Source organism: Mandrillus leucophaeus, unplaced genomic scaffold (assembly GCF_000951045.1).
Source record: "Mandrillus leucophaeus isolate KB7577 unplaced genomic scaffold, Mleu.le_1.0 Scaffold101, whole genome shotgun sequence".
Lineage (NCBI taxonomy): Eukaryota > Metazoa > Chordata > Mammalia > Primates > Cercopithecidae > Mandrillus > Mandrillus leucophaeus.
This window is the reverse complement of record NW_012098210.1, coordinates 2,866,896-2,882,732: the sequence shown is the minus strand read 5'-3', so window position 1 is coordinate 2,882,732 and position 15,837 is coordinate 2,866,896. Positions and strand designations below refer to the sequence as shown.

At 40.0% G+C, this 15,837-nt stretch overlaps 1 protein-coding gene across 1 annotated transcript in view; it reads left to right on the top strand.

The window, feature by feature from the left end:
• RNF24 (ring finger protein 24) overlaps positions 1–15,837 on the top strand; it is a 51,492-nt gene that overhangs the window by 22,806 nt on the left and 12,849 nt on the right. Inside the window, exons 3-4 of the mRNA XM_011975166.1 lie at positions 7,085–7,127; positions 9,845–9,886. Coding sequence (XP_011830556.1) covers positions 7,085–7,127; positions 9,845–9,886 — 85 coding nt within the window. The remainder of the gene's footprint in view (positions 1–7,084; positions 7,128–9,844; positions 9,887–15,837) is intronic.

Sequence of the window (15,837 nt, the reverse complement as noted above, 5' to 3'; positions counted from 1 at the left end):
CCTGTAGTGCCAGCTACTCGGGAGGCTGAGGCAGGAGAATGGCGTGAACATGGGAAGTGGAGGTTGCAGTGAGCCTTGATCGCTCCACTGCACTCCAGCTTGGGCAACAGAGCAAGACTCCATCTCAAAAAAAAAAAAAAAAAAAGGAATTCCAAATTAAAAACATAATGAGATACCACTTCACACCTACTAGGATGCTGTAATCAAAAACAGAAAAATAGTAAGTGTTAATGAGAATGTGGAGAAATAAGAACCTGCATATATTGCTGGTAGGAATGCAAAATGATGCAGCTGCTGTGAAAAAGAATTTGGTAGATCTTAAAAAAAAATTTTTCTTTTATTTTTTTTTTTGAAACAGAGTCTCGCACTGTTGCCCAGGCTGGAGTGTAATGGCGCAATCTCAGCTCACTGCAACCTCTGCCTCCCGGGTTTATGCAGTTCTCCTGCCCCAGCCTCCCAACTTAGTTGGGATTACAGGCTCCCACCACCACACCCAGCTAATTTTTTGTATTTTTAGTAGAGATGGGGTTTCACCATGTTGGCCAGACTTGAACTCCTGACCTTGTGATCCACCTGCCTCAGCCTCCCAAGGTGCTGGGATTGCAGGCATGAGCCACCGCACCTGGCCGGTTCTTCAAAATATTAAACCATGTGACCCAGATTTTCATTCCTAGGTATATACCCAAGACAAATGAAAATATATGTCCACACAGAAATGTGTACAGAAATGTTTCATAATAGCCAAAAGCTATAAACAACCCAAATGTCCATCAGCAGATGAATGGATAATTGTATGTACATACAATGGAATATTATTCAGCCGTAAAAAGGAGTGAAGTACTGATACATACTACAACCAGGATGAACCTCAAAAACATGCTAAGGTGAAAAACCATACACAAAAGGCTGTATATTGCGTTGTTCCTTTTATATAATGTATCCATAATAGGCAAATCTATAGAGTCAAAAAGCAGATTAGAGGTTGCAGGGGATAGAAGTAAGGGGTAATGGGGAGTGATCACTGAATGGGTACTAGGTGTTTTTGGAGTGATGAAAAGTTTTCAAACTAGAGATAGCTGGTAGATGCACAACATTGTGAGTACACTACTTACCACTGAATTGTATACTTTAAGGCGGTTAGTTGTAATATGAATAACAATCAAAGAATAAAAATTTTAAAAAGGAAAAACTGGGGCTGGGCATGGTGGCTCATGCCTGTAATTCCAGCACTTTGGGAGGCCAAGGCAGGCGGATCACCTGAGGTCAGGAGTTCGAGACCAGCCTGGCCGACATGATGAAACCCCATCTCTACTAAAAATATAAAAATTAGCTGGATGTGGTGGCACACACTTGTATTCTCAGCTACTCAGGAAGCTGAAACAAGAGAATCGTCTGAACCCGGGAGGCGGAGGTTGCATTGAACCGAGATTGTGCCACTATACTCCAGCCTGGACGACAAAGCAAGACTCTGTCTCAAAAAGAAAAAGATACAAGAAACTGAAAATATGAATAATTATATATATAATAAGAAATGAGGCAGATCACAAGGTCAGGAGATCGAGACCCTCTTGGACAACATGGTGAAACCCCATCCCTGCTAAAACACAAAAATTAGCCGGGCAGGCATGGTGGCATGTGCCTGTAATTCCAGCTACTTGGGAGGCTGAGGCAGGGAAATCCCTTGAACCCAAGAGGTGGAGGTGGAGGCTGCGGTGAGCTGAGATCACGCCATGGCATTCCAGCCTGGCGACAGAGCAAGACTCCGTCTCAAAAAAAAAAAAGAATGTATTTTGGGCCAGGTACGGTGGCTCATGATGTAATCCCAGCAATTTGGGAGGCCAAGGCAGATCACGAGGTCAGGAGTTTGAGACCAGCCTGGCCAACTTGGGGAAACCCCATCTCTACTAAAAAATACAAAAATTAGCTGGGCATGTTGGTGCATACCTGTAGCCCCAGCTACTCAGGAGGCTGAGGCAGGAGAATCACTTGAACCCGGGAGGTGGAGGTTGCAGTGAGCGAAGATCACACCACTGCACTCCAGCCTGGGTGACACAGCAAGACTCCGTCTCAAAAAAAAAAAAAAAGAAAAGAAATTGAATGTATTTTTAAAACATTCCCACAGTGATATTTTAAGCCAAGTAACTGATCCAAACATTTAAGGAAAAAAGTACCACTCCTATATGACACTTCCAGAGAATAAAAGTGGAACAAATACTTCTCAACTCATTTCATGAGGCCAGCATAATTTTGATTTCAAAGCCTGACAATGATATTATGAGAAAGGAAATTATAGACCGATCTTTTCATCAGCAAAATATTATAAATCAAATCCAGGGATCTACAAAAAAGGTAGAATATTACAACCAAATGAAGTTTGTTCCAAGAATGATTTGAAAATCAATCAATACAATATAGCACATTAATAGTATAGTATCATAAAGCATTGATAAAGTTTAATACCTATTCATGATTTTTTTGTAAAATAAACTAGTACTACAAGAGAACTTTCTAAAATTTGAAAGGGTATCTACAAAAAAAACTAAAGAAAACATCATACTTAATAGTGATGTATTTATAGGGACATTCACTATCACTTTTATTTAGCATCATACTGGAGGGCCTAGCTAGTCAGTGCAAAAAAACAGGGAAAAAAAGAATAAAAGAAAAGTGTATTTAGAAAAGAAGTATATAAAGATTATAAAGGCAGGATTTAAATTGTGATTATATGCAGACAACATAATTATGTACATTAAAAAATCCAAAAGTTTTTACAGAAAAACTATTTAGAATTAGCAAGTCACCAGATACAGGATCAATATACAAAAATTACTTTTTTCCATATAAGTAGCAAGAAATAATTAGAAAATAAAAGATTTTTAAAATACTATTTACAGTAGCATCAAAACTTACCAAATGTCTAGGAGAAATGTGTGAGAGAGACATTAAAGCTGTAAATAAAGAAATAATGTTCTTAGGTTAGAAACTCAGTCTTGCAAAAATGTCGGTTCTTCCTCAATTGATCTGTAAATTTCATACATTCTCACCCAAAATCCCAAGAGGGTTTTTTTTTTTTTCCTTTCTGGTGGCAATTGAAATCTATATGGAAATGCAGAGAACCAAGAATAGCCAAGCCAGTCATTAAAAAGAATAAAACTTGAGGACTTTTACTACCAGACCCCAAAACTTGTTTTAAATCAACAATATTAAGAGAAAGTGCTATTTACCAGGCACCCATATCTGAAGTTCTAAATACTTTTCTCCAGTAAAAGGAATTAGGGTTCCTTGGAAGAAGTGGCTAACCCCGGGACTGGAACACAGAACATATAAAATGAGCCTGAAACATCTTTTGGTGCCAGTAAATAAGGAAATGCATGGGAAAGGATGGGGGCTTGTTGAAAGGACACAAGAATCAGCCTGAAGGACTCAGGCCAATCAGTTTGAGCAACAAAAAGTAGTGATCATATTGAACTGTAACCCATAGATTAAAACCAATATCCATGAGTCTAGACTGATAGAAATAAATAATTGCACAAATAAACGAGGAAAGCACATCTCTTCCCATAGATTAAAACCAATATCCATGAGTCTAGACTGATAGAAATAAATAATTGCACAAATAAACAAGGAAGCACATCTCTTCCCATAGATTAAAACCAATATCCATGAGTCTAGACTGCTAGAAATAAATAATTGCACAAATAAATAAGGAAGCACATCTCTTCCTTATAGAAGAACTCCAGTTAACAAATGTGCAAGGAATTAGAGAACTACAAAACCACCATTAGAATTTAGGCAAACACTACAGTAATTATTGCAAGCAAGGTGCATGCTAAAATTGGTGGGCAAAAGCTTGAGAAAAAAATAGAGGATGTGTAGAATTTCAGCATATCTCCCTCAAGATATTTATCAGTTACAGAGGAGAAATTAACAACTTTACAGTGGAGAAACCCAGTGGACACTGTCTTAATCTTAAATTGAAATCTTCAAATTCCACCAAGAAAAAGTGATCATACTTAATATGTCAGAATCTTGAAAGACAAGGAAAGACTAAGGAACTCTCAACAAATTAGAGGTGGCTGGCCAGGCACGGTGGCTCACGCCTGTAATCCCAGCATTTTGGGAGGCTGAGGCGGGTGAAGCACGAGGTCAGGAGATCTAGACCATCCTGGCTAACACGGTGAAACCCCCTCTCTACTAAAAATACAAAAAAAATTAGCCGGGTGTGTTGCTGGGCACCTGTAGTCCCAGCTACTCAGGAGGCTGAGGCAGGAGACTGTTGTGAACCCAGGAGGCGGAGCTTGCAGTGAGCTGAGATCATGCCACTGCACTCCAGCCTGGGTGACAGAGCGAGACTGTCTCCAAAACAAAAAAAACAAATTAGAGGTGGCTAAGGAGACATAGCTAGATGCAAGGTGGGATCCTGGATTGGATCATAGAACAGCAAAAGGACATGAGAGAAAAAACTGGTAAAATTCAAATAAGGTCTGTAGTTTAGTTCAAAATACATCAACGTTACATCAATACTAATATATCAATGTTAATTTAATGGTTTTGATAATTGTACTCTGGTTGTATTAAATGTGGACATAGTATATACAACTATGGTTATATAAATGTGAAAGCTGGTAGGTATATGTGAATTCTATTTTTTGCAACTTTTCCGTCTAAAATTATTTCAAAATAAAAGTTTTTAAAATAGCATGATATTGACATAAGGTACATTGGTTGCTTGGTGTTGATATAACAAAGTGCCACAAATTGGGCAACTTAGAAATGTAATTTCTCACAATCGTGAAAGCTAGAAAAGTTCAAACTTAAAGTGCTGGCAGAGTCATGCTTTCTCTGGAGGCTCTAGGAGAGAGTCTTTCTTGCCTTTTCCTAGCTTGCAGGGAGTACCAGAAAGCCTTGGCATTCCTTGGCTTGTAGCTGCCTCACTTCAGTCTCTGTCTCTGTCTTCACATGGCCTTCTTTTCCGTCTGTCTCTGCGTATCCTCTCCTCTTCTTCTAAGGATAGCAGTCAAATTGAATTTAGGGCTCACCTTAATCCAATATGACCTCATCTTAACAAACTAATAATCTGAAAATACCCTATTTTCAAATAAGGTTATATTCTGAGGTTCCAGTTTGACATGAATTGGGAGCTGAGGGGGACACGTTCACCCCAGTCAGTATACAAGGATAGGCAAATAGACCAATGGAGCATAATAATAGCAGCTCTAGAAATAGACTCACATATTCGATACATCTGATTTACAACAGATGTGCCACTGCAGTGCAGTGGGGAAAGGGGAGAATCTTTTCAATAAATGATGGTGAGGCAAATGAAAATCTATATGAGGATAAAAAGCATCTGGACCCCTACCTCACAGCATACATAAAGACCAATTTCAGATGGATCATAGACCTATATTCTATAGGTAAAACAACAAATTGTTTTCACAACATGGGAGAATATCTTCATAGTCTTGGGATAGGCAAAGATTTCTTTAATGGGACACAAAAAGAACTAACCTAATTGGGAAAAGTTGATAAATTAGACTTACTTAAATTTAAAATTTTTCAAACTTAACCTGCAAAGATGTGAACACCTAGAACTCTTGTGAACTACCCATAGGAGTAAAATTGTTATGAGGTTGTTTTTTCTTTTTCTTTTTCTTTTTTTTGAGACAGGATCTCACTTTGTCGACCCAGGCTGGAATGGGGTGGCACAGTCCCAGCTCACTGCAGCCTTCACCTCCCAGGCTCAAGCAATCCTCCTGCCTCAGCCTCCTGAGTAGCTGGGACTACAGGCCACACGCCACCATGCCCAGATAATTGTATTTTTTGTACAGGTGAGGTTTCGCTGTGTTGCCCAGGCTGGTCTCGAACTCCTGGGCTCAAGTGATCCTCCTGCCTCAACCTCCCAAAGTGCTGTGATTATAGGCAGGAGCCACTGTGCCCAGCCGGGGTGAGTACTTTGTTTTTTTGTTTTTTTTTTTTTTGAGACAGAGTCTCACTATATCACCCAGGCTGGAGTGCAGTGGCATGATCTCGGCTCACTGCAACCTTCACGTCCTGGGTTCAAGTGATTCTCCTGCCTCAGCCCCCCAAGTAGCTGGGATTACAGGCATATGTCACCACGCCTGGCTAATTTTTGTATTTTTAGTAGAGTTGGGGGTTTCTCCATGTTGGCCAGTCTGGTCTCGAACTCCTGACCTCAGGCCATCCGCCTGCCTCGGCCTCCCAAAGTGCTAGGATTACAGGCGTGAGCCACAGTGCCCAGCCTTGGTGTGGTACTTTGAACCAGCAGTTCTACTCCTGGGTATATACTTAACAGAAATGAGTGTATATGTCCACTAAAAGACATGTAGAATTTGTGTATCAGCTTTATTAGTAATACCCTCAAACAGGAAGTAGTTAAATATTCATCAGCAGTAAAATGGATAAATAAATGATACTATATTCATACAATGGAATACTGTATGTCAGTCAGAAAGACAATTACTACAACCATATGGAAGAATCTCATAAGGCATTGTAGACTGAAAGAAACCAAACACAAACGAGTATATACCAAATGATCCATTTACATGAAGTTCAAAAACAGATGTAATTAGTCTACAGTATTAGAAATCAGGATAGTGCTACCTCTGGGGCATGGATATTGATTAGGAAGGGTCATTTTAGAGGGCCCAGATGTGCTGGAAATGTACCATGTCTTGATATGAGCAATAGTTATCCTGGTATGTACATTTTTTAAGATTTTGAGCTGTATACTTAAGGTTTTTATACTTCATTGGATGTATGTTATACTGACATTTTTTCTAATTAAGAAAAAATATAAATATTATTGAAATAAGTAGACTGTCAGTATAAAAAGAATTGAGTCATCTTACGTTTGGGTAACATTTCATGGTTCCCTGGTCACTTTCACGTAACATGTTAAGAGATACGTCATTTGGGTGCATTTCAGGGTAAAGGTTCTAATTTATATCATTTGAGCCATAAATGATATAAATTAATACCAAAACCAGCAGCTTTTTATTTTTCTTCAAGTTACTATGTTTGAAATCTCAATATTGCATTGCTAATTTCTGTCTTTTAGGCTAAGACATCAAGCACACAAAGAATTTTATGCCTACAAACAGGTGAGAAATTTAATTCAGTTTGGCTTTGAGTTTTTTTCCTCCAAAAAAACTGAGAACTCTGATTTCCACTCATACTTTAAACTGGGACTGAATTTACTTGTGTTCATTTTAGCATCTCACCGCCAATTTGCAGTATAATATATCAACTTCATTTTCTTAAGTATTATTCTCTTATTTTATAAGCATTACTTGAAGCTATGGAAAGTTCAAATGATATAATTTAGCAGGAAACTTGAGCCAACAGTTTGCTAAAGAGAAATGCTATATAGCTTGTAATTCTTAAAGTTACTGTCAACTTAATGGAGTTCTGAGATACCATTAAGTGAAATTTTTCCTTCCTTCTTTATTAGAAGACATAGTTCCTCGGAGGTGACCAACTGTGTTACAGTGATCTCATCTACTGCCTTTTGTACTTTAAATGTTAACTCATATTATCCACTAGAAGTCTGCAAACTTGGATCATAGCTGTTAATGACCTAGTCCTTCACTGATTTTGTCTTTAAGTTAATACACTTATCTTTTCTTCAAGGCCAAGTAAAATTATTTTTTTCTTCCATTAATATTTTACCACTAACACCAAACAGGTGGCCTAGATTTTCCTTGGACTCTAAGCATGAAAATCTTATTTTTTGTTACTCTTAGCGTTCTTCTTGGGTACAGGGGAGCTTCAGCTTCTTTGAGTCTTTAACCTTGCTGACACTGATGTTATGGAACTGTAACACTTCAGAACTGCCTATCTTGTTTTTGTTTGTTTTTGAGACGGAGTCTCACTCTGTCGCCAGGCAATGGCGAGATCCCGGCTCAATGCAACCCCCGCCTCCCGGGTTCAAGTGATCTCCTGCCTCAGCCTCCCAAGTAGCTGGGACGACAGGCACCTGCCACCACGCCCAGCTAATTTTTATATTTTTGGTAGAGACACCATGTCACTATGTTGGCCAGGATGGTCTTGATCTCTTGACCTCATGATCTGCCTGCCTTGGCCTCCCAAAGTGCTGGGATTACAGGTGTGAGCCACCATGCCCAGCCAGGACTGCTTATCTTTCTGTTCATCTTTTGTCCTTGTATCTTTGAAATCTGAGCTCATTGGCACCTTCCCTAGATGGACATACTGATGTCCTTAGGTAACCCCACACTCTCATAGGTCTCATGTGGGATCCATAATCAGAGTTGAGTATTTTAGTTTTCTAGATGAATGAATATTTTCGCCTCAGCCCTATCATAATCTTTTTTTTTTTTTTCTTTTTTTAAGACAGGGTCTCTGTCACCCAGACTGGACTGCAGTGACATGATCACAGCCCACTGCAGCCTTGACCTCCCTGGGCTCAGGTGATCCTCCCACCTTAGCTGAGTGTGGTGGCATGCATAGTTGGGGCTACAGGCGCACACCGCCACCCCCGGCTAATTTTTGTACTTTTTGTAGAGATGGGGTCTCACCATGTTTCTCAGGCTTCTATCATAATCTGTTTTGTTTTGTTTTGTTTTGAGACAGGGTCTCACTTCTGTCACACAGGCTGGAGTGCAGTGGTGCAATCTCAGCTCACTGCAACCTCTGCCTCCTGGGCTCAAGTGAGCCTCCCAAGTAGCAGGGATTACAGGCGTGCACCACCACACCTCGCTAATTTTTGTATTTTTTGTAGAGACAGGGTTTCGCTGTGTTGCCTAGACTGGTCTTAAAGTCCTGGGCTCGAGCAATCCGCCCGCCTCATCCTCCCCAAGTGCTGGGATTACAGGTGTGAGCTACTGTGCCTGGCCACCTATTATGATCTTGACAACTTACAAGATATTTGTATGTAGGCTAACTAGAAAGTAAAATTGGCCTTTGCAGTCACTTAAGTGAAACTGACTGATAAAACTAGTCAAGTCACAAGACATACAGTAAATTTGATCTTTAAAATATACTGGATAGGAAATTTAGTATATCCCTATGAGACCTGATAGTAGCTTCTAGTGTGATTTCCGAAAACAGGATTTACCCTCAAATCCATTTTTAGTTCAGGAATGTAAGACACCAACATTTAGAAGTTTTCCCCTCAAATTTTACTTGCCTATTTTCTTCACTTTAAGATGAAATATATTCTAATAAGCTATATTTAGTCTCAGAGTTTTTTCTTAAATAGCAAACTTCCTTCTTATCACTTGGCATTCATTTTAACTACTGTCTGGTCACCATGGAGTCAAAACTTTCAAAATTAAGATTGACTTACTTTTTTTTTTTTTTTTTTTGAGACGGAGTTTGATTCTTGTTGCCCAGGCTGAAGTGCAATGGAGCGATCTTGGCTCACTGCAACTTCCGCCTCCCGGGTTCAGGTGAATCTCCTGCGTTAGCCTGCCGAGTAGCTGGGATTACAGCCAGGCGCCACCACGTCCAGCTAATTTTTGTATTTTTAGTAGAGACAGGGTTTCACTATGTTGACCAGGCTGGTCTCAAACTCCTGACCTCAGGCCATCTATCTGCCTCGGCCTCCCAAAGTGCTAGGATTACAGGTGTGAGCCACTGTGCTCGGCCAAAATTCCTTTTTTAGGAGAATATTGCATCATTGCTCAGGTTAAAAAAATGGGGCTAAAATGATCTGTCTCAAACTGTAAAAGAAATTCTCTCCAATATTGAGTATGAGGGAAATGAGCCATATATACAAAATAAAAATATGTGTGCATATGAAAACTATTTAAAATTACAGATTTAAATGGGCATAAGAACATACTTTTTTGTCTTACAGGTTATATTAAAAGAGAAAGTAAAAGAATTGAATTTACATGAGGTAAGTTGATGATAAGTAAATCTTCTTGTTCCATTTTCTAGTAGCAGTGGTATGCTGTGGTATGTTTAAACACTTTTATTTTCAGTAGTTGAAAAAAATAGGCTTATTTTGATTGGGGTAATAGAATATTTCAGGATGAGGTCACATAAAAATCAATTGTTTGAAGGCTTTACGAGAGTAGTATAACTGATACTTTTAATAGTGATGACACCATTATAAAGTTTCATAGCAGTAGGGATGCTGCTTGCTGCCATGCTGTATGAATAGGAAACAGATATGTTAGTTTTTCTACTCAAGATGAGTATATACTAATTTCCCCACTGAAAATGTTCCCAATATTTCTTTATTACTAGTGGTACAAAAAAAGGGAGCAATTATCTCATGGGGGTAGGGATTTAAGAAGGTAAGACATACGGAATAGGGGAAGAACACATATGTAGAGATATGAATTCTCGGGATTGTTTAGCTATTCAGTTGCATGGTTGGGTCATAGGTGCTTTGTAACTTAAGTACAAACTTGGGTGTGTATATCCTGCTGTATACATTAAGATACATAGCCTGTAAGAATTCTTTTTAATTCTATTTCTTGTATTGCCTCTGACTACAAATATTCAGAATTTTTATTTTTTGTCACCCTTTCCTTCTCCCTTTCTGGGTTTTCTAATTGGTATTTAAAGCAAGGACTTGAAAAAGCTGTGCGTTGCAACAGCTGTGTCATATATAGCCTAACTGTGGTGAAGTTAAATTGCCAGTCTCTTCAAAGAAAGTTAATTTGTTAGGTTATTTGAATAATAATAAAAATAATCATATTATTGTTAAATATTTGAAATCATCTATTGGTCCTTTGCTCTTTCTGCATATTTTTCATCAAAGAGTTGATATATTTCTGTTTAATAGCATTTTAGACCTAACCTTGGATTAAACTGAAGCATTAATTACTGTTCGATTTTTTTTTTTTTTTTTTTTTTTTTTGAGACAGGGTCTCACTCTGTCGTCCAGGCTGGAGTGCAATGGCGTAATCTTGGCTCACTGCAAACTCCACCTCCTGGGCTTAAGCAATTCTCCTGCCTCAGCCTCCCGAGTAGCTGGGATTATAGACATGCGCCACCGCACCCAGTTAAATTTTGTATTTTTAGTAGGGATGGGGTTTCACCATGTTGGCCAGGCTGGTCTTGAACTCCTGACTTCAAGTAATCCACCGCCTCGGCCTCCCAAAGTGCTGGGATTACAGGCGTGAGCATCGGCGCCTGGCCACTGTTTGATTTTTTACTTTTCCCAGAAGTTAATTTTGACACATGGCCAAAATTAACATGAAGTAATAGAAGGTGGTCTGTTTCTCATTTGGAGTCTTTTTGATGACCATAAATGAAAAGATTAAATTTTTAACAGGTTAATCCAGAACAAGTCTTCCTTGTTTGTTTGACCTATTAGTTTAGAAACTTTGTCCTGAATACGTACATTGTGTGGTGCATCAGTATGTATCAGAGTTAGTAACCAACTACACCCACCAATTCCTGTTTTGCTGGTCATTTGTATATAGTCTTGGATTTTTTTCACCATAGTATCCCCAGCTTTGGTTATGGTGAGTTGCTTTCTCCATTGAAATTCTTTTGCACCTTTTTCAAAAATCAAATAGCCATATTTTTTGTGACTGTATTTCTGGATTCTCCATTATATTCTCTGGATTTGTGTGTGTCTGTTTCTTCATCAGTACCACACTGTCTTGATTATTAATAGCTTTATAGTAAATCTTAAAATCAGGTAGTGTGATTCTTCCAACTTCATTCTTTTCCAAAATTGTTTTAGCTAGTCTGGTTCCTTTACCCTTCCATGTAAATTGTAGCATCAGCTCATCTGTATCTTAAAAAAAAAAAAAAAATCCTGCTGGGATTTATATTGCATTAAATTTATAAATGTGTTTGGAGAGAGTTGACCTTTACCGTGGTGAGTATTTTGACCTGTGAATATATTATGTCTATTTATTTATTTATTTATTTATTTGAAGCTCTGTTGTTAGGTGTATACACATTAAATATCTTCTTGGTGAACTGACCCTTTTGTCAAAGTCTCTCGCTGGGCAGGGTGGCTCATGCCTGTAATCCCAGCACTTTGGGAGGCCAAGGCAGACGGATCACCTGTGGTCAGGAGTTCAAGACCAGCCTGTCCAACATGGTGAAACCCCATCTCTACCAAAAATACAAAAATGAGCCAGGCGTGGTGACAGACATCTGTAATCCCAGCTACTTGGGAGGCTAACGTAGGAGAATCGCTTGAACCTGGAGGTGAAAGTTGCAGTGAGCTGTGATCATGCCATTGCACACCAGCCTGGGCAACAAGAACAAAACTCCGTCTCAAAAAAAAAAAAAAGATCGGCTGGGCGCGGTGGCTCACACCTGTAATCCCAGCACTTTGGGAGGCCGAGGCGGGCAGATCACGAGGTCAGGAGATTGAGACCATCCTGGCTAAAATGGTGAAAACCTGTCTCTACTAAAAAAAAATACAAAAAAATTAGCCAGGCGTAGTGGCGGGTGCCTGTAGTCCCAGACACTCGGGAGGCTGAGGCAGGAGAATGGCGTGAACCCAGGAAGCGGAGCTTGCAGTTAGCCGACATCACGCCACTGCATTCCAGCCTGGGGAACAGAGCGAGACTCTGTCTCAAAAACAACAACAACAACAACAAATATATATATATATATGTCCAGGCTGGACACGGTGGTTCACACTTGGAATCCCAACTCTTTGGGAGGCTGAGGTGGGAGGATTGCTTGAGCCCAGGAGTCCAGTATCAGCTTGGGCAACACAGTGAGATCTCATCTCTATGAAAAAAAAAAAAATTAACTGGGCCTGGTGGCACACATGTATAGTCCCAGCTACTTGGGAGGCTGAGGTGGGAGGATTGCTTGAGCCCAAGAGGTTTAGGCTGCAGTGAGCCAAGATTGTGCCACTGTACTCCAGCCTGGGTGACAGAGCAAGACCCTACCTCAAAAAAAAAAAAGAAAAAAAAAAACGGAAATATTTTTCTGATGTTAATATAGCCACTCCAGCTTCCTTTTGATTGTCTGCATGGTATGTGTATTTCCACCTTTTTCTTTTCTTTTTTGAGATGGAGTCTCACTCTGCTGCCCAGGCTGGAGTGCAGTGGTACAATCTTGGCTCACTGCAGCCTCCACCTCCTGGGTTCAAGCAGTTCTCCTGCCTCAGCCTCCTAAGTAGCTGGGATTACAGGCACCCACCACCACGCCCAGCTAACTTTTGTATTTTTAGTAGAGACGGGGTTTCACCTTATTGGCCAGGCTGGTCTTGAATTCCTGACCTTGTGATCCACCTGCCTTGACCTCCCAAAATGCTGGGATTATAGGCATGAGCCACCGTGCCTGGCCTCCTTTAGTAATTTTCTTAAAGCAGGACTTCTGGCTATGAATTTTGTTAGTTTGCCTTCATCTGAGAATGTTTTTATTTCACCTTCATTCCTGAAGAATATTCTTGTATATGAACTCCAGGTTGACAGTTCTTAATGCCTCTTCCTTCTGGCCCTCCATGATTTCTGATGAGAAATCAGGTCACTTGAATCATTCATCCCTTATCAGTAATGTATCCCTTTCTCTGGCTGCTTTTAAGACTTTTTTCTTTTTCTTTAGTTTTCAGCAATTTATGATATGTCTGGGCATGGATTTATTTGGATTTATCCTATTTGCAGTTTACTCAGCTTCATGAATATATAGGTTTGACTTTTGCCAAGCATGGGAAGTTTTCAGCTATTATTTCTTTAAATGTTTTTTCTGCATTTCACTCTTTCTGTCTCCCAGAACTCCAGTGACACAAATGTTAGACCCTTTGTTGTTGTTACACAAGTCCTTGAGAATTTCTTTTCAGTAATTTTTCTCTGTTGTTTAGACTAATTTCCAATGTTCTGTCTTCTAGTTCACTGATTCTTTCCTCTATCCCCTCCATTCTGCTGTTGAGCCCATCCTTTAAGTTTTTTTATTGTGATTATTCTGTTTTAGTTCTAAAATTTTCATTCAGCTGCACATGATGGCTCACGGCTGTAATCTTAACACTTTGGGAGACCAAGGCGGAATGATTGCATGAGCTCAGGAGTTCAAGACCAGCCTGGGCAACATGGCGAAACCCCATCTCTACAAAAGAAAATACAAAAATTAGCCAGGTGTGGTGGTGTGCGCCTGTAGTCTCAGCTACTCATGAGATGGGAGGATCATTTGAGCCTGGGAAGTCGAGGGTGTAATGAGCCAAGATTGTGCCACTGCAGTCTAGCCAGGGTGACAGAGCAAGACTCTGTCTCAAAAATACATATAAAATAAAATTTTCATTCACTTTGTCCTTATATCCTCTATAACTTTGCTAATAATATCTGTTTTAGCATTTATTTCAAGAGCATTCATGATTGCTCATTTGAGCATTGTTATAAAGACCTTAAACAAAAGACCTTTGTTGTATAATTCTGACATATGTGTCATCTCATTATTGGAGATGATTCATGTGGCAACACCCTGTGGCCCTGCTCTGCCCTGCTTTCTGTAGAAAAAGACTACACAAAGTAACTCTATTGGAGTGCCCCTTGTGTGGAGTGGCATTAAAGACATTGCTTCCTTATTCTTCTTTCTCCTCACCTCCTCATAGGCTCATCCCCTTCCTTTTGCTGCAGTGAGAAAGTGGCTCTGGCTATGTGAGTTCTGTTTTGTCCCTTTCTTATATAGGAGATTCAATCCACTTGGTCTTTCTAGGATTATTGATCAGTCTTCTTATAAATCACATTCCTACATTTATTTATTTATTTTGAGACAAGGGTCTTACTCTGTCACCCAGGCTGTAGTGCAGTGGCACAATCTCAGCTTACTGCAACCTCCGCCTCCGGGGTTCAAACGATTCTCCTGCCTCAACCTCCCAAGTAGCTGGGATTACAGGCATATACCACCATGCTTGGCTCATTTTTTATATTTTTAGTGGAGACAGGGTTTCACCATGTTAGCCAGGCTGGTCACGAACTCCTGACCTCAGGCGATCCACCCACTTCAGCCTTCCAAAGTGCTGGGATTATAGGTATGAACCACCATGCCCGGCTCCTAAATTTATTTTTGAATCAGTATACAAATACCTGGAGTTCAGCTGAAGTTGGTCACAGATTAAAATTGTTGAAACATCTTTTAAAAATCCAAAGCATTTATAGGGAGCCAACAGTGTGCCAGACCCTCGAGATTGATTTGTCAGAGTATAGTCCCTCCCTTCCCTCCAGGAGCACAGATCCCACAGGAGAGAAAGTCATTAGTCAGTGAGACAAGTACAGTCAGTAATGGGGCAAGCACGTGAGCACAGAAGGGCCACAGAAGCTGCCTGCTGTACTTCAGTTTGGAACAAGAAAGCCAAATTTATCCTGAGTGGCAAAACCATCTTTAAGTTGCTATACTAGCTCTCAAGGATTCTAGCCTTAAATGACATCTCTGAACCAGAATTGCTGCCTCTGCAGACGATGTGATATCCTTATAAGTATTCAAGGAAAGGTATAATAATGAATGCCCACCACCACTGTCACAGAATGATTATCTAAAAATAAAACTGGACGTGTGCAGTGGCCTCACAGCTGTAATCCCAGCACTTTAGGAGGCTCAGACAGGAGGATCGTTTGAGCCCAGGAGTTCAAGACCAGACTGCAACATAGTGAGACCTCTTCTCTACAAAAAATTTTAAAAATTAGCCAGGTGTGGTGGTGCATGCCTGTAGTCCCAACTACTCAGGAGGCTGAGGCAGGAGGATCGCTTGAGCTCAGAGGTCAAGGTTTCAGTGAGCCATGATCATGCCACTGCACTCCAGCCTGGGCAACAGTGTGAGAGGCTGTCTGTAAGATAGATAGATAGATAGATAGATAGATAGATAGATAGATAGATAGATAGATAGATAGATAAGAACCTGTCTCTAAGATAGATAGATAGATAGAT